This window comes from Amblyomma americanum, chromosome 1, assembly GCF_052857255.1.
Source record: "Amblyomma americanum isolate KBUSLIRL-KWMA chromosome 1, ASM5285725v1, whole genome shotgun sequence".
NCBI classification, from domain to species: domain Eukaryota; kingdom Metazoa; phylum Arthropoda; class Arachnida; order Ixodida; family Ixodidae; genus Amblyomma; species Amblyomma americanum.
The window spans coordinates 126,373,014-126,391,957 of record NC_135497.1 but is presented as its reverse complement, the minus strand read 5'-3'; the positions used below and the strand labels follow the sequence as shown (position 1 = coordinate 126,391,957).

General features: G+C 52.0%; 1 protein-coding gene across 6 annotated transcripts in view; it reads right to left on the bottom strand.

Moving 5' to 3' along the window:
• Hr38 (Hormone receptor-like in 38) overlaps window positions 1-18,142 on the bottom strand; it is a 44,677-nt gene extending 26,535 nt beyond the window's left edge. The window contains exons 1-2 of one of the 6 annotated variants that reach the window (XM_077646804.1): window positions 17,678-18,142; window positions 8,242-8,399 (exon numbers count right to left, since the gene is read on the bottom strand). In XM_077646804.1, the coding sequence (XP_077502930.1) occupies window positions 8,242-8,265 (24 nt within the window). In that variant the 5' untranslated portion in view covers window positions 8,266-8,399; window positions 17,678-18,142. Of the gene's footprint in view, window positions 1-8,241; window positions 8,400-10,837; window positions 11,137-17,677 lie in introns of those variants that run through there. The other 5 variants (XM_077646803.1, XM_077646805.1, XM_077646807.1 and 2 more) reach the window with 5 other exon arrangements.
• Between the last annotated feature and the right edge of the window lie 802 nt (window positions 18,143-18,944).

Below are 18,944 nucleotides of genomic sequence, written 5' to 3'. Positions count from 1 at the left end.
TTGTGCAGGGTCTTTCCCTTTCTTTAGCCTCCTCGCAGGCACGGTTTTGGCCAACGCGCCACCTGTCGACATTGCTGCGAAACAAAATGCAGCGTTCTACGAGGGCCTAGGATTACGTCGCTACGCCATCTGTGGGATGCTCCACCCGATGAAGCACTAGTCACGTGCTGTTATCAGCAGAATCCGGGGTCCTATCTATTTTTCTCCGTGGCTTGACCTCGAATGTTTTGTGTGGACGCCTCTAATTTTTTTGACAAAGAGAGTTACGTAAATACCTTCGAATTAAAGTGAACAAGGCCCCTGTAAGCCGGGGCCGAAACGTCATTTTTTTTTTAAACGATTGGTCGGCGCTTGAAGAATTTCCGCCATGAACATACCTGACCAGACGTGTTTCTGTCGAGCCCTGGATTTCAGGGAATAGTAAAGGACCCAATCGAGCTAAAGCTTTGCGGTGAGGCCAAAGTTTGTGCAGTGTGGAGAAGACTGTTTTGCAGCGGCAAGATATTCTTATCGCTAATGATACACTTCAAAGTATTGACTAGAAGAAACTGCAGTGCCTCTAGCTGTATTGTAGTTCACAGTGCTTATCACAAGCGGCGCAAGGCTTGCTGGCCTGAGTGTACTAAATGGCGCAGTTGTTAATGCCGATCAGTAATGAAGCATTTAACGAAGTGTTAAAAACAAGAGCGCGTGACGAATTCACGCGTTCGATAACGAGGCACCTGTGCGAAGAAACCGGAAGTTGGCTGCGTGCCGCTAGCCTAAGAAGGTGCGTTTCTTTTTCGCAATTATGACCACCACGGTCACTGATCTCAGGGCAAAAGGAGAGCTTACAGCACTTGGCCCAATGCCGATTGCGTAATTTTCGTCGCCTCGCACACGGGCTTTTAACTCGAGTGCTTCGTGTCTATGTGGCCTGTCATCAATAACACGCGCGACCATTGTCCGAGTGCTTGCTCGGGGACCAACGCTGGGGACCGCGCGTCGCGTCCGGCATCCTTAGCGCGACATAAGTGGGCGTAGGCGAAGAAACCGGCGATAAAGAAACTACTTGTAAGCGCTTTTGCTACAAGTGCCAGCGACTCGACGCAAAGGCGGCAAAAACGAAGGCGCGAACAACTCGCGAAGAGGGAAGCGCAAAAAGAAAGGGGGCCGCGATTAGCGCGGGCTTGGCGGTCTGGAGTGGCGGGCGGACGCACGAGTGGCACCGGCGTGACGCAAGCGGTGCACGCGCGGCGGCTCTGCACTTATGCGCGCGGGACTTATCTGTTGACGTTCTGGGAATGGAATTTCTCACTCGAGCTCATCTTATCAGCGGCGGCAACGTAAACATTCGATAGCAATGCATGCGCGCTTCTTTTAGAAAGATAGCGATATCCTCCCGATGGTCGGGGGGGGGGGGGGGGGGGGGCGCGGCGGCGGCCTACCTGCGGCCCGGAACCCCCTATTTTTACTCGTGCACGTATTTTAATGGCGATAAGCGCCGTACGAACGGGGAGCGAGAAAGCGTGGCCGCACACAGCGCGCCTTTTAGGGCGCGCGAGAAAACGATAACTTCGAGTGCGCACCTCGTATCATCGAAGCAAGCAGCGCGACGTCACGAACACTTCGATTGCGCGAACTCGGGTCGCTAGCGCCCGCGAAGTCGGGGGCGGCTATGTCGTCTCACTCTGAGGCTGCGCTATGAGCGACCGCGCAGTACGCGCCCCTTGCACCGCTAGGCGGCAACTCGGAGCAGCCATCAGTGGTGACCACCCTTCAAAGACACGCAGCAGGAGGAACACTGTTCGCAAACAAGAGCGGTTTGCTCTGCGATGGAGGCTCGTTGGCCGTCATATTTACTCCTTCCCTTCGAACGTAGTACATTTGTAGCGACGCAAAGGCTGTTGATCGCCAAGGGCCGAGGGCGCTGGGAATCGTGCTCCGTGTCGTGAAACGTCACCGCCAGCACGACACACGTTTCGAGGCGCCGTAAGAAACTGCATTGAAAACATTGAAAGGTGCGTTCGCATTGACGTTGGCGTTGCCGCTGCTGCTGATGGCTCTCGCATTAAAGTTCATTCCCCTTCTCTAGGTCACCGTGTGTGCAACAGTATTTCCCGAGATGGGTCTGCTTGGCGATGGCATAAACTATGGCACACAGCAGTTGTACCAGCAGGAAAAGTCAAGACACATTAGGCTCGCATACAATAGCAGGAACGCGTCAATTTAGAAGCGCATTCATGAGCGGAGTATTAAAGAAAGAAGACAACTGCCGCGATAATTGAAACGCCAAACCATCTTTGTCGGAGGCCTTTGACGAAGATGCTTTGGACTTGTTTGAGCTACTGTGAACACTGAATTACATAGCTGAGAAACGCCTATTGCTTTCATTTAGCTTCCAGACATAGAGCAAGACTCAAGTAAGCAAGTCGGATGACCTCAACAGCCTGACAAGCTCAACTGTGCACATTATGCTCCAGCAAGGTTTTGGGAACCACGTCGGTAAGCTTGGCAGGAAACGCATAGTCATAAATTAATGTTTTCCAACAAATCCAAAAGCAAATAAATGAAGTTTGCGAGAATAAATCAGTTGTCCCGAGCACTGCCATGGAATGTAATGCCACAGAATCTCTCACTTTAAAATTAACCTCTGCGGGATACCTGGACCAGAACTCTCAACAGGTGTCATCAAGCCGCAAACATTATCTTTGTGTACGGAACCTGTAGATAAGTATAAGGCCCAGAGTTCTAAAACAATAGCGGCTGAGCCTGAAAGCAGTGTGCTAACTGCGGCGGTTGGTTAAGAGGTCCCATTAACGCGCCATGAAGAAGTATGCATTCCGCAAAGTATGCGCTGATTCTGAGCACAAAATGCTTTCATCTCCCATTCTCAGCCGACCAATGCCTCGAAATTTCAGCAGTTGACGCCGAAATTGACTCGAATTTCCGTCCGAAAGGTAGCCATGTAGCACACTTTTTTCAGTCTGTACTTAGTTATAACCCCGGTATTAATGGGGGCGGGAAGTCATATAACTTCGCACTTCGACTGACTGCCGCTCGTGTCATGCGGACAGACGTTCTGGAGTATAATGTGGCTGATCCTAATGCAAACCGTGCGCATAACCGTGAGTGGGTGTAGGTGCGCTCCGCGACGCATTATGGCACCAAGACGGCGCCGATTGCGACTCGGCGAGGTCGCGCAACACGTGCGGCGGCGCAGCCTGCGGAGTCGCCGAGGCGGGCTCCGCGCAGCCGCGGCATGCTGCGCACAGGCCCATTCATCACCAGCCGCCGCGCGCGCGGATAGCCTTCCGTCAAATCGTTTTCAATTGAAAGCGCCACAATGCGACCGCCTCGAAATACATACACGCGGAAAAGAAATGCGAGAGACCAAAACTGTACCTGGCCATAATCGCGGCAGTAACGCTCTCGATATCGCCAGGCGAAAGGCGGGACCGAGGGCGAAGAAAAAAAATGCAGGCGTTGCGAGACACTGACCATTGTCACACGGGGCGCGTCGGTATCATTGCAAAAGGCAAAAAAAAAGACACAAAGTGAGACGGCAAATTTCGCGTCTTCCGACTATGGCTTCGGCGCGTAACAAAAATGCGCAGGTGTGGACAAGAAAATGAGGAATAGGCCTCGCCCATCGATCTAGCGCGGAGGAAATTCACTCCAGAGGAGACAGGACGCTCTAGAGCGCCGCTCCGCGCCATGTAGCAGCCGCGACGATCGGCTCCTGACGGCTGACGCCAAAAAAAAAAAAAAGAACAAACCGCGGCCCACAATGGAAAAAAAAGACGAACGCGCCTCGCATGTGCAGGAACAACCCCGAAGCGCAGCCTGCACGTAACGCAACCCATTGTTTGAAGGCGCCCTGGATTTCCGATGCGCCAGCGATGCAGGTGTCTGTCATGAGCCTCGAGGACATGCGATTCCGCCACCGCGGCTCTGCCACGCGACTTGCGCTTGACGCGCGGCGCTCACGACACGCGGCCCAACGCCACGACGCAAAAGGCGGACCAGAAAAGGCGGCCACGAATCATGAGCCCCAGTAAACCGCAGCGGGCGCACGTCCTCCAAGTTCTTTGGTCAGCGCTATAGAGGTAACCGACGAATGGCGATATATGTGTCAGTCACTTGGACAGCGACATGATTTCAAACAGCGCGTCTAATTTATAAGACATCCGGTTCATTGGGCGCTTTCTTCGAGCCGCCGCGGTGGCTGAGTTGTTATGGTGCTCGGCTGCTAGCCCGAAAGTCGCTGGTTCGATGCCGACCGCGGCGGTCACATTTCGCTGGAGGCGAAATGCTAGAGGCCCGTCTACTGTGCGATGTCAGTGCACGTTAAAGAACCCCAGGTCGTCGAAATTATCCGGACACCTCCACTACGGCGTTCTTCGTAGCCTGAGTTGATTTGGAACATTAAACCCCACAAAAACCAAAAACAAAACGTTGGGCGTTTTCCAGGCATGATGGAAGGTCTCGCATCCGCCCACTTTCCACTCTGTTTGCAATAAACCGCTATCAGCGCGGAAGACGGGGGAAAAACTGCTCAGATATGATCGGCTATGGGCTGCGCCCCACCGCTTAGTGCATACTGCACCCCGGCGACAGCACAGCGCGCAAACTACCTGGGCCTCTGCTAATCTGGCCTCGTTGCTGTCATGCCCCGTCCTGTCACAATGTCTTCCTTGCCATGAGAGCCTACTGTCTTTAACGTTGAAGATTTGCTTTTTATTATAGTGGCCATTTCCACCATTTAGCCCTCGTGTGTATGTTTGTCTGAAGCCTGCTTTGTGGCAGGCTGCTCGCCGTTTCAGGTGGCATCTCAATTAACCGCGAGAGGCTGCGCAGAAGGAGCAACCTGGGTCGCAACCCAATCCAAGTAATCCAAATAAGCCCCACCGATGGCAGCACCTGCCATAGAAGGGCAGTGGCGTATCGCTTGACCGCTGCAGCACAGCTCCAGGAGTGCTATGAGGACTACCAGGGTTTTATGAATGTGAAGTAGAGATTCCGCATCTATGGACATTAACCTATTATCGCTATCCTAACTACTGCCATCCGTGAGCACTGGATCCGAACACCGGAACCGAAGTGAAAACCGCACAGCTAGCGCACCGAATTCGCATTTGGCCTAACTGAGCAAATCGTTTCTCTTCTCGGGCGCGTGTTCAGGGACTAGATACGCCGCGCTCAGTCTTGAACTCTACAGAAACCATGCGGCAGTGACAGCTGCCGCTCGAACCAGTCGGCCATTTCGAAACAGCGGCACCTCGGACGCAGTGTGCTCTGTGAAGCACAAGGCGCACATGTTCGGCGCCTCGGCGACGTGTGTCGAAACGTGCATTACCACTTGCGAGCAGTAGCAAACCCTCAAGCAGCGATTCCCGCCGAGATGTATTAGCGCAAGCTAACGACTTGTTTTCGATGTCAACCGGCCCACCCCACATGAGAGATGCACGTCTGTGTTTTCGCGCCGGCAGCTCCTGCGCTCCATCTTTCCAGCGACAGGGAAGCTGGAATTTCCACCTGCTGCATGCGCGCACAATCGGCGCAGAGCTGCGTTTGACGCAGCACCACTTCTCGAGCCTCTTTCTTCCCGACGACCCAACGGCGGAGCCGTCGCCGGGTTCCCTCTGCAATGGCGCTTCATTGTATCGCGACTACATCTGAAGTCTGTCTAGTTCCTTGTAAGCAGACAACTAATATTGAGCCCGGAGAAAGTTGCACGCTGAAGTCACGTGCTATCATGGCAGTTTGGCTAGTACAATGGCGCTAATGGCAACAGGCGCGTGATAGTGGGCGCATTATGGACTAGAAATAGTTGTCACATCATCGCTTAAAGCCCTCTTCCTCCCACGACCTCCCGCACTTAAGAGCACGAGCATTTTTTTTTCTTCTTTGACAGATACGCGCATGTGGAAGTGGAGACACTAGACGCCACGACCAGAAGCTGGTGGGGCAGTAACTCAAACGCGTTGATTTTAAGAGCAGACTGCAGGTGTAATGGGTTAGCAAATCTCGAAAGTACACATGCCTGCATCGTGCCTTAAGTCTAAACTGGGGTCTATATTTACGGTTTCAAGATTTTTGGGAAAATGGGGAACATATATCAAGAGGAAGAAATGGGCTTGTACAGGGCATGTAATGCCAAGGCAAGATAACCGCTCGTCCTTAAGGGTAACGGACTGGATTCCAAGAGAAGGCAAGCGTAGCAGGGGGTGGCAGAAAGTTTTGTGGCCGGAGGAGATTAAGAAGTTTGCGGGGTTACGGTGGCTGCCTTTGGCACAGGACAGGGTTAATGGGGAGATATGGGAAAGGCCTTTGTCCTGCAGCGGGCGTAGTCAGGCTGATGATGATGAATTGCCCGAAAGAAAAGTGAGTAACGCGGCTACACACTTCGACACTGCAAAACAGGTGAAGAACAGGCGGGGCCCATGTGCTCCGCCTGTTCTCCAGTGTAGCTTTATGACCAACTCTTCGGGCCGAATATTTCTGCTGCGGACTACACGTAGAGGCTGCCTTACGATATCCAGAACCTGCCGTATCGCAAGATACGAATTCTAAAGCAGTACGTTATCTAATATTTCACCGTGCTCTTTCCATTGCAACGCAAGTGTTCTCTTAAATTCAGCTGCTAAGCCTAGGTTCGTTTCCCAGATGCCCACTTCGTGGAGCACCACCCGAATCACTCGAAAACCGCGCCAGAATACCAGCACGCCGACATATATCTTCAGAGGCTCGCTTACAGAACGGTCTCTAATTTTTCTTGGATGTTGAGCTGAAACATAAATTCGCAAAACAAAGTAGGACCGCGGGAGTGACATGGAATTGCCGCAGAACACTCGTTCGTGATGGGCGACGATATGAGAGTAAACCACGGACACAGATCGGTGCGCCTGGCTTGGTTCGGAGAAGGTTGTGCCTTCTCTATACAGTATGCATATTTGTGCTATCACTGAAAACCCAAACAATTAAAGGGGCTCTTTCGCACATCTGGGCTTGGAGCCAGCGGTCGACGGCGCTCCCCCCGCCTCACGCCACCCCCTCGCGGCGCCGTTCCAAGCCGAAACCGGCCAAACGTGGTAGATTGCATTAGCGGATGCGCGGCACGGTGTTTGCGCCACCGATAGCACTATACAATGACAAAAGACCTCCCGGGTCGCATGCGCAGGTCTCTGCTTGCCACAGTATCTGGGGGCGCGTTGGATGTCATCCAATTTCGATGCCGCCAGCTCAATACCGCTCTCGTCGCTCAGGTCCTACTGCTTCGTAGCATATGGAGCCACGAGGCATGGTGCTGCAGTGTGCCACGTATCTCGCAGTGGGTCCAACCACGTGTCATGTGGCGCAGCGAACTGCTCAGCGCGGAAGCCAGCGGCGCTTCGGGAGTTCCCACACCTCTCCACCATGCTGCTTCGTCACAGGCCAAGTGTACCAGTTTGTCTGCTCGTCCAGGCTTACAGAGTTCGCACGTGACGCGTACAAAGCAAGAAAATCACGTCATGCGTAGAGGTTTGTGTACAGGCATTATGAAAGAAAACACTGAGTTCATTCTCAAGAGCCAAGTTTATCCTTACTTTCGAGTCGAACTTGATAAAAAAAAAAAAACTTGTGAGGATCATTCATCTAGAGAAATAAACGGGGCAAAGGAAACAGAACTAGGCTATTTGCTTACACTCGCCGAAGAACTGTTGGTTGTATGATAATCAGGCATTCCCTTTCATGTTGCTTAGCGCCTGCACCACCATCGAAAGAAAGCTGAACTGTTTTATCTTGCAAAATAGCAAGATAACGATACTTCCCACCGCACGAGAATGGAGGAGGGGGGGGGGGGGGCAAAGGGGAGGGCAGATACGCATTTATAGGTAACGAATAGGAACAGCGTTTCCACCACAGCTTGTATGAAATATGTCAGCCAAGAACGAGCACACGTGTAAGCACTCAGGAGCCTTCAAGTGGACGGGTGTTGGCAATTAGAACGTTAAATTACTCGACTTAGGTAAGACTCACGACTTTGAATCTAGGGACGGCGGCCCAGCTTCCCTCTCTCCCTCACTTCCTTTTCTTGCTGCGCTTTGTTCACAACTGCCAATTGGCTAACGCAATGTTTTCTTGCCAAGCACGGAATAGCTCGGCACTCGATATGAAAACATCCGTAATCGGGGCAGGGCAAACAGTTCTCGCGAGAGACGGCGCTGCTGGCAGGGCGCCCGCGAGCGCACTATGGGCGGAGAAAAGAGGGCGCCTTACCTGCGGTGATTCAAGGAGCAGCATGGTTTCTGACGGTGCAGCCCCAATTGTCTCCAGAGCCTGGGAGGCAGACTCGAGCTCCGTGCTGGGTTCCGATCCCGCTGAGCTTGCAGCTGCGCTCGGGCTGGGCTGGTCTTCCGGCTCAGACACCGCGAGGGCTGCACGGGAGAGTCAGGCAGTGTGCGCCGTCACAATCGACACGGCCCGAGCCCCAGGAGGCCCGCTGGCAGTTGGCACATCAACACCGACGCAGCTCGGCTCTTTTCAGCACAAAGGAAGCTGTGGCGCACAGCTCAGTGCTTTAGTGCGTTTTTGTTTTTTTTGCCGTCAATTATCGGTGCTGAGCGAGTGCTGGTAACAGGTGCTGAAGTGCCGTAACGCAGCCGACCTAAGGCGGAACAAAGTCCGAAACATGTCAGCTCAGGCAGCCTAATCCCTGAAATATTAGTCACGCATGTGTAGAACACCAACGACTCAATAAAAACTTGCTCTTGCTCAGCGCCTACCCACTTTATCACACGAAGGTCAGTTTCTCCTGTTTAAACAATATAAGCCAAAACGAAAAGATGAATAAAAAAGAAATATAAATAGTTCTAACCAAGTTTTAGCAAAAAAAAAACAACGAAAAAACGAGACGCAGGTCCAGATTCGTTTTTTTTTTCTGCTAAACGCGCACCAAGTCGCCCAGCAATGCACGCGTCTAAAGACGTTCCTGTTTTCACCATGTTTGAGGGCGATTTATAGGCACGTCATCGGATTCTGAACTGTCCTTGTATGGCGTTCATAATTAAGCCACACGATAAGTTTGGTATGTGTATCATTCGGTTCACTGACTACCAACGCGCGGCTCTGTGCCTAAACGACGCATAAGCTGCTCAAGGGGCTGCACACCGACGATCGTTCTCACATGTAGCGGTGTTGCTGAACACAAAAGCTCTCTGTGCTTGCCGCGGAGCCTTCGACGCACAGATCTGTCACTTTTCAAACAACAGCGCACAACTTCTACACAAACCGCATCCTGCTATAGTTAACATTTATGTGTTTCTTATATCGGCTGCTGGGCAAAAGAAAAAAAAAAGCTGTTTTCTATCGAGTGTACTGATTGTTGTTCACAAGCCTCATAAGCGCATGACTCCGACGTCATCACGATGCCAAACTTCCTGCAAACAAGTACACACAAGCGACAGATGAAGAGTATTCCCCCGACGTTGTACTCTTCTCATGAAGCTGTAGCTACAGGTGCCATCTGGTAACAGCAGTGCCGTGACAAACTCAGCAAGAATTGAAGTATCCTAAGACGCCGCCGCTGGCGTTCTATTGGCAAATGAGGAGTTAACTCGATAAATAGGCGCCAAAAAACAAGCTACCATGTCATCAGGCGCGTATGCTTCAGTCGTAACAGAACAACAAAGTAAACAAACTGTACGCATAACTCTTGGAAAGCAAATGATTAACAGCCTAGAAATTGGAGTTGCAAGATATTAGAACGGAATGTTTTCAACAAATGAGTGTATACCCGAAACAATTAGTCAATATATTAGGTCATTATCTATTGGGCTCTGAATAGCACCAGTGAAAACAATACAAGTTAGAACGCCTTCCATGTTGATTTCCTCCCCTAGGAAACAGGCAACAATCAGGCCTCGAAAAAAAAAACCGAAATGAGGCCTGCTTGCAGTTTACACAGAGTGTTTATTATGAACATGATCAAGATAAAAATGAAGGCAAGGGCGTGAACTAGAGTGGATCGAACGCGACGAGGTGTCAGCAAATAGACGACAAGAAGTGAACCGCTAATTTCTCCTAACGGCGCAAAACATACTTCATACACATCCAACATTTGACAACGAAGTGAAACCGGCAGCATTTATAAAGTGAATGACAAAATGTGCGGTATGATTTCAGCTCGCAAGAGAAGAGACACGCCGCAGTTCGTGATGTCCGAAACTGCCGTCTCCTCATCTCTTGTAGCAACCGACAGGACGTGACAGCTTTCGTTTAAGTTCAACGAAACCTTTACCAGCCTCACTGACGAAAGGAAAGTCTCGTTTACTCGCGCCTAGCGATCGCGTCACAGAAATGAGGCACTGGAAGCATACTGACAGTTGGACGAGTGCTCCTACTCATGGGAGCGAGTGTAGTCGCGTCGAAATTGAGCGCTGGACAGGCGCGTTGAAAGATATTTTATCGTAAATCCAATAATAACACCGCGAAACAGCTATCTACTTCGTTTAGGCACTGAAACGCACTCTGTGCACGTGCAGGCGGGCGCAAGGCGTTACGCTGAGCACAGGTAAGTTTCGACGACAGCTTGAACATCCCGCGAAGCGACGCCCCGACGGCTAGAGGTGTTGGACACCCAGGGGATCGTGTGGTGACTGCTAATGTGCGGTAACAATCCCACGCACAGCGCCGTTGGAGAGTGAAATAGCCAACGGTGCTCACGTTGGCGCCACCCACGGTGTGTACTCGGCCGCCGCCGCCGCGGCTCGCGAAAAGCAAGACGGATGCGGTTGCAAAACGCGAGCACTCTCGTAAAACGGGGCCGCGGCTCTCAGAGGAAGGCGGTGCGTGCAACAGGCGCGCACATACTCACACTGTTGCTCACCACGGAGCCCAGCAAGAAAGGTGCCGCGTGGAAGAGCGCGGTGACAGCGACGGCCGGCGAGGGCTCCCTTCGGAACGACGCCGACTGCGGGCAGACTGCGTGGAGCCGCCGGGCGGCCGAGCGAGTGCTATCAGCCCGCGAGCGGCACCTTTATCGCTGCGGCCGCAGATAGTGCGCACGTTGGAGTCACATTGCTCTAATGTCCCCGCCGATAGGCGATCGTCCAGCGCGAAAGAATTCGCCCAAAGATTCCAGGCTCGACTTCGAAACTAGAACCGGAGAGGCGCGCGCGTCGCGCCTCCCCTCCCACTCGGCCGCTCTCTCGCCGATGCGGACCGCCCAGGGATGGGCGCGCGGGAATGCCGGTGGGCGGGGAAAGGCCGACGGGGAGCACTGGCAACAGTAGAGCCACAAGAGGCCAGTCTGCCTGCCTAGATTAATCTCCCACTGTCGCCCCTGCGGCTAATTTTTTTTTCCATAACGAGGCTTCTAACTACAGACGGCAAGAAAAACGTATGAGCTTCCAGTTTGACTTTCTTCACAGCCCTTGGAGCTCATTTTCTCATTGCGGCGGATATTATGTAGTTAACTGAACAAAACCAACATGTACCGCATTTCTACGACTCTGCACGTATCGGCGATAACAAGAAAACAACGCATCTCAGCACTGATCAAAGTAAAAAAATTGTTGGGACACCGTGAATTAAGGAACAAACATTGGCTGCCTATTAGGACGGTGGTTTCAGGAGGCACTGCATGTTCCCCACGCTTCATAGGCGTAGCCCGTTCGCGTACATGAGCGAATGGGCAGCGCCTCGCAAGTCTGCCAAGGCTTGTGGCAACTCCATTTCGGCGGCCTTTGCCAGAAAGGACTCTGAAAGACACTGGGATCTTGTTCCCTCGAGCGAGGACGCAGATGAGGTCAGAAGACTCTTGAGTGCACTGCCGTCACGTCCCGCTGATATGAGGCGCGAGCGTGAAGGGGCCACCTCGTCTCCCCGAGGATGAAATGGCGGCGCAACACCGCTGTTCGCCTCTTGCGTCAGCGAGGGAAATTCAAAGGTCGCAAGCGATGATTAGTGTGTGGAATGAGATTTGTTCCTGTCGAGGATGACGAAACTACCCAAGGTTGCCTCTTCTATTAACACCTCGTCAAGAAAACACCGTTGGGAGGGCGCTGGGACAGAATCTACAAGCTTTGCTTGCGGTGCGTGCTCGCCCATCGCCCGCCTGCTAGGGACACAGCGTGAAGAGAGCCACCTCTCGTCCGCTGCAGCACTGTCGATAGAAACGGCTTGAGCCGTCAACGCAAAACTAGCGCCCCTGTATTCCGTGTCTCGAAGCGCGGTATGCTTAATGGCGTCGAGGCATCTGGGCTCGCTTGGGGTGAGAAAAGCCCTTTGAATGACGTGTTTCATGCAGGGGAAGAGGCTGACCAACGGATCACCATCATGTGAAGGCGTAAAGACGGTGAAGGCAGGCTTACTTTAGCACTTTCCGCTTGAATTAGTTTGCCTCGAGTTTTGCGTGTCCCCTTTCCATGCTGCTTTCTGTGTAGAGGATCTTCCTCTGCTTTTGAGGGATAATCACCTCAGTGAACAACGATATACCTACACAGAACATACTTAAGTGCTAAGAACTGAAGCAAATAAGACGGCAGTAGAGAAGTGAGTCTTGCAAACCATAGTCTGGGTGCGCAGCCAAACTCCGGAAGTTTTAAAATTTGATCAGCGTTCAGCTTTCTCGACGATCATGCAAAAGCAGCGTTTTAGCGACAGTCGTGCTATTTTGCAGCGTCAAGTTAAAACCGGGCTCAGAGAAGCGTAACTGTCCACTCTGAACCACGCTGCGCCTTCACCTTTGGCCAAATTGTTGTCATGCGGTCATAAACGCCTCAAACTGCTTCAGTTTGCGTGGCTTCCAATTGCTCAGTGCATTTTATATCCACTTGGTGACCCTGGGAACACGAAGGGTCATCTGTCGCCAAAATGGGCCGCTGAAACGCGTGGGGAGCAGCTTCACAGCTGTTGGTTGTTAAGTACTCGGACACTAGCGTCTTGACGGGGGCGAACGCAGCAAAGCCCTGAACAGGTAGGGGCTTTCACTGATGTTTCGTGACCGCTGTTGTGACGTTTTTGCAACCAACAGGACAGCTCCTAAGTTGCAAAACGGAGTTTGTTTTGGGGGGAATAATTATTTTCTTCGACAGCGGGTTGGAGGCGTCTGCGTAACAAAAATAGTCGTGGCTGCCAGGAAATTTTTCTTCTGTCCGATAAGATGATGCTACCCAGACATCAATAATTGTCTTTACTAGGGACAGTGTTTCGTTTAACACACTAACAAGTCGTACTTAAACAGGACTCCCTATTTTTTGTTTTTTAGCCGTAGCAGGAAATCACGACGCAGTATTGGGGGACAGGGCCAAGGGAAGATAAGTAGATGGCATGACATGCATGCTTGCTTCGCCTCCGACCTCTGTTGGTACTCTGCGTTTTTCCTGCTATGGAACATCAGTGCCATTCACCAATACATGCGCCGAGTCTCCTCAAAAACTGACCAGATGATCTTCCACTTCAACTTTTCGCTACTTAGTCCCTCTTTGCCTCGCACGTGCGTTAAATAAATCGTGTTTCACATCTCTGCTGTGACCGTAGGGGCTACGTACCACAGCGAATTCTTTGGTTACATCTGAAGAACAACTGTAAAGTTCTAGATTTATGTTGATGCTCCATGTCGCCATGTTTTAGCATCGATTGTTTTCCAGCATATTTTAAATATGACAAGGTGCCTAAAGAAGAAATAAAGCACTCTATCAGACATAGAAGTGTACATGTCGTTGAAAAAGTGAAGCGTCGGGCTTGCTGCCTCGACAGGCCTCTCCTCATAGACGACGGTGTATCGCAAAAAAAAAATTGCAAAAATTGCGAAATTGCAAAAAAAGTACCTTTTTACACGACATTAATCTCACAAGTTCCTGCTGGCCTGTAGCATTATTCTCTATGACGGCTGATGCTATGCTGCAGGAATTTGATATGAAGCACATCACGGAGCAGTAAGGATCGTCAGGACGCAGTCGCTTTGGGACCAGGGGTGACACATAAAAACGTTTTTTTTTTCACGCAAGTGCTGACCATGACTGGCCGGCGTTTTTATAGTTTATAGTTGGCACTGCATGTCTGGCTACTGTCTCATTGAACACGGTAACGGGATTGCGCTTGTGCACTGGCCAATAACGGAGCGCTGTCACATAAAAAAAGGTTTGACGAATGCGCCGTGAGAGTTTTTCAGTGCAATAGCGAATATAACGTAAACGCCTCAACCAGCCTAATTTTTGCGTGTCACGAAGCCCTTGAGAAAAACTGCTCCCGCGAATAAATTGGGCAGAGGAGCGCCAAGGGTCCTACCAGCTCTAGCTTCGCGACATTAGTGCACACGAAATACGCCGATCTTGTGGCTATGCCCCATTTATCGGAGTGAGTCGTTTACAGTGCCTGACATGTTTTGTATGTTCTATAGGCACGCGTTTCGTCCCCGTCTTTTACTCGGTGTTATGAAAGGAGCGACGGCCGTTTTAAAAGTTGGCCTCGTATTCCTTAACACCTTTCCTGCCACTGCTTTCTGCGGCTCTTTAGAAGCAGGGGTGTGCTGTAACAGGTGTCCATTATTACGAAGGGAAGCATGCAGTGGTGTTGAACAGGGAATCATCGATGTGAAAATGTAGAGGCTGTTTTTTTTTTAAAAAGCCACGCCCTTAACTACAATAGGTCACAGAGCGACTAGTGTGGGGATGGGATGAGGTCGGCGAAAGGCCGCCATTGTGTTCAGTGAACGAAGACAGAGTGTGGCCTTATAGTTTTGCTATAAGAGGTCCTTGCATATCTGGCACACAGTCACTATTCCACACCTGTTGAGTTACGTGTAACATGCTCAAACCTGCAATCCAAAAAAGTCGTTTTATACTAAATCATGCGTCGTTGCAGAAGGACTAGGGTTGCCTAAAAAACCGGCGGATGGGGATTGTGTCATGCACCATTAATGTAAGCGTGTCTCGACGACCGGGCAACGCCTACCACGTATCTCTACGTAGTAGAGTGAGTGATCCTGGCATGGCAGGTTCAAACCGCGATAAGGTTAGTGCAAGAGATCACAGGCGTATCTTTCTGTCTCTGTGTCTTCCTGTGTTCGTTCCCTTGCGCCATTCAACTTTATGATGAACCAACTAGCCAAACAGGAAGTACTTCTGTAGAGTGAGTGAAGGGTGTGACGTCGTATTGCCTCCACTTGGAGTGCATCGTCAGCCGAGATAACCCTGAAAGCCTCGAGAGACGAGTGTAGGAGCGAAGAGGGTCACTCGGCAAGCCTGCAAGCTCTATACACGTGGTTCACGAGTAGTTTGAGCCAATGATACAGCGCTGCGTTGTGGAAACTGCGTTTTGAATTCGGTAATCAGGGTCGGGATTCACGGAGTAGGCCGCAGTCAAGTACGAACTGACCACAAAATCATGCTGTTCTTTAATTTCCTTGTGAGTACGGTACCTGACTGGCTGCGCCGTGTGACTTTTGAGACAAAGAGCACAGCGAGCGTAGAACAGCGAGGCTTGGGGAAAAGTTGCGGAGGCAACGACTGAGCACAAGTTTAAGTCAGTCCTGCAGGCGAAAATTTTCAGGAAAAGTGATACAAAGGAATGTGATTTCTATGGGGAGGGGCAAGTGAGACCGAAAGCACCATTGTAAGTACATGTTTTGCTTTTCGCAGAAAGAGAAGTGTCAGCGAAAATTGTTGGGACATCCACACGACCGATATGCTAGCATAAGAAATCAATGCTGTCGACAATATAATAGTCTAGCGTAGCAAAACTGGTCGCTGACAAGCAGTCATATAAGTGACAGCATTGGCGAAGGCTTTAGAAAACCGAGAATGTTTTACAACTTGAGGGAATGTGCCTTTTGAAGGTACTAATGACAAATATTTATAGTAGCATTACTGTGACAGACATAGCAATATTTGATATCAATTCGTAGCTGTAATGGAGTACCTTTAAACTCGACAATGTTTGTTTCCTTTTACCGATGAAGAATAAACATCTCCCGACGGTAGAAAGCTAGAACATGGGATGCTATGGAAGATACTGCGTTATGAAGCCAAGGTTCCCCCCATGTATACAGAACGACAGCATTAATCAGCCCCGTGCCTCGTGCGGAAGAGAGTAATGGCAGCAGCTAAACACTTGTTGCCTAATACAAGTGCCCATTTGCGAACATTAGTGCTCAGAAGCCGTATAAATATAAGCTGCAGACTGCTCATTGTGTCGAAGAATCCTTGAGTCGGTGCATCTTGACATCGCTTACTAACATACTACTGGCAAAGATGACAAAAAAGAGAAAAAATGAGAACGAAAACGGAATGCAGCGTATTAGAGTGTGATATGAGCAATAATATCGAGGGTCAGATCTAAGTAAACGCAGTGGTCTAGCGAATACAAACAGAAAATAACGACAAAGGAATGGCTATGGCCAACACCAAAACCTATCGGCTGAACATGTATGTCTGATCCGATGAGTGTGTTTGTCCACACAGCTAGAGAGTTCGGGACGAAGGCTTCACAAACAGAGCAATAACGAGCCTAAATGAAGAAAGTTTTCCTCTGTTTCGATGTAATAACGTAACATATTGCCTATTGACAAATTATAATCGAAGACAGCATTTTGTGCAGTTCAAGTATGCAAACAACCATCGCTTCAGCAGCAGTGGCCGCGCAGAGCATGCCAGGCAATGCGGAAGTACTGCTGAAATGTTTAAAGCTGGGCGGCTGTATCTGCCCAGTATGCGTTAATAAGGGAAGTCGGCGGTCCGTTTTCGGCGCGTTCTGCGCTTTACGTCAGCTAACTAATGCTCAAGGTCAAGGTTACCCATACCCGCTGACCTCTCCCGCGCTGGGTATAAACAAAAGAGCGGCGGGCGCGAACCGAGCGCTTCCGCGCGGCGGGCGCGCGCGCCCCAGCGGCCGGAGGGGGAGGCAGAGGCGGGGTCTCTGAAGGCACCGCAACCGCAGCGCCAGAACTGGGTCACAGCGCGTGAACGTCATCGGCGAGGCTCGGACGCCAGAAGAGGCCCTACAAGCATCCCGAAATAGCCCGATCGAACCGGCCGCTGACGTCACGCGCGGCACCACACTATTATTGGCCCCTGTGACGCTTCCCTTCCCACAATACTCGCGTGACGTCACAATGGCGTCAACGTGACGTCAGTGGGCGCAGTGGCGAACTAACCCTGGGTCGTCGGGCAACCAGGCCACAACAGCTGCCCCCAATGCGCTCGGACAACAACCAAACGGGAGCCGCGGGCGGCCCGCTCCCTACCGCTGGCTACGCGGGGCGGCTGGTACGGCCACTGCGCCCCGCATCGCGAGAAAGCAACTCACTCGCGACAAGAGCCTACAATACGAGCTGCAGAACAAGTATTCACTCAAGAAACAACGCCAAAGGACATTGACGCGGACACTGCAATAAAGACCGTCATGCATGCACGCGAATCCTAGCGTCGCCCGTGCGGCGAATACTGTCAAACTCCGGTCCACAAGTAACGGCAGCGAGAGCGGCAACGGTGGCTACGACTACGAATGATGCGACTACGAAGAACGACTACGAATGATGCGAGGGCGGAGGATGCACGGGATTGGCGCCGAGCAGCCGCTGAGGGTCCGTAGGTCACGCGGACTCCGCGGCTGCCCGGCGGCCGAGGCGCGCGAGGTCAAGGGTCGACCGCACGGGTCGGCCGCGGGTGAGGCAGCCCGGGCCCACCCGTCCGACCATAGGAAAGCCACTCACTGGTTACGGGTAACGGTTGCCGAGTGCTCCGTGCTCGACGAGCGTGTGAGACGGTATCCGCAGGCCTGCTACAGTTGGCCGCTGGCGAAGAGTGCTGTCAGAGGGCGTCTCTCGCGAGCTGTCCCGTTGAGCGAAGTCGAGGCTGTCCGCATGAATGTGCCTGAGAGGTCGGCAAACCGGCGTCAAAATCCGGGCGCACCGGCGGCCGAGGAGCTTATATAGCGGCCGTGAGCCGAAAGGGAGCGGCCGTGACGCAACCACGGGTCGTGACGTCACGGCTCCAATCCCGAGCGCCGAGTTCGGTGACGTCTCTCCAGCCCTGAATGGGGAAGCGCAAGCAGACATAAGACGCGCCGTGACGTCGCACATCGATTCGGGTCCGTGACGTAAACGCGCGCGTCATGAGGTCCCGGGCCACGCGACCAGCGCACCGCGATCGATTCCGCCTGGGGCCTCCGCACACACGTGCCAGCACGTCCTGGCGACGCGCACCGACAACATTGCGTCTCCCCCGCGTGACAGCCGGGGCCCAATCGCGGCAACGACGCTGGCCGCAGCTGCTTCAGCTGAGTCACGCGCCACGCACCGGAGCGGCGACGGGCCGTTGCGCCCGGCGACACGAAAACAGGCCCCGCGTCGCGAAAGCGGCGTCGCCCGCACGGCTCCGGAGCCGCAGGGGCAGCCGACCCGCCGGACGACGCGCCTCTAGGGCTGCACACGTGCTCCGCAGGCGGGGAACTCCGAGAGCGCACTACGAGAGACTACAGTGCCGGCGTACGCGTCACGTGAACGAAGCCTCTGCTTGCAGCTGTTACCGTTCGTATTCGCGTAAAGAATGACAGCTGAGAACCGGGAAGAAAATACAGACAGACGCATGCTTTTCAGATGTGCGGATCGTGAGCGCCTCGTCCTTGCGCGATCACAAATGGCTTGTGAGTGAACAGACGAGTGGGACAGGTTTAAAAAATATTGTTCTGAAAAACGAGTTTAAAAAACGCTGAAGTTTAAAAATGAGGACGTCAGCGCACTTCTGCCGTTACGAAAGTTTTTCCCGTACAATTTGCCGCTGTGGGCTGACTACAACGCGAATCACGAAGCCTCAGCATTTACCAAAAGTTTTGCATTTCTTGCACGTACAACGACAGCAACAATAATAATAGCAACAACAACAACGACGATAACATCGACGGAGCTTTACGGGGCATCCTATCTGCAATAGGGAGCAATGTTACCTCGCCGCCTTGCTTTTTCCTCTCTCTCTCTCTCT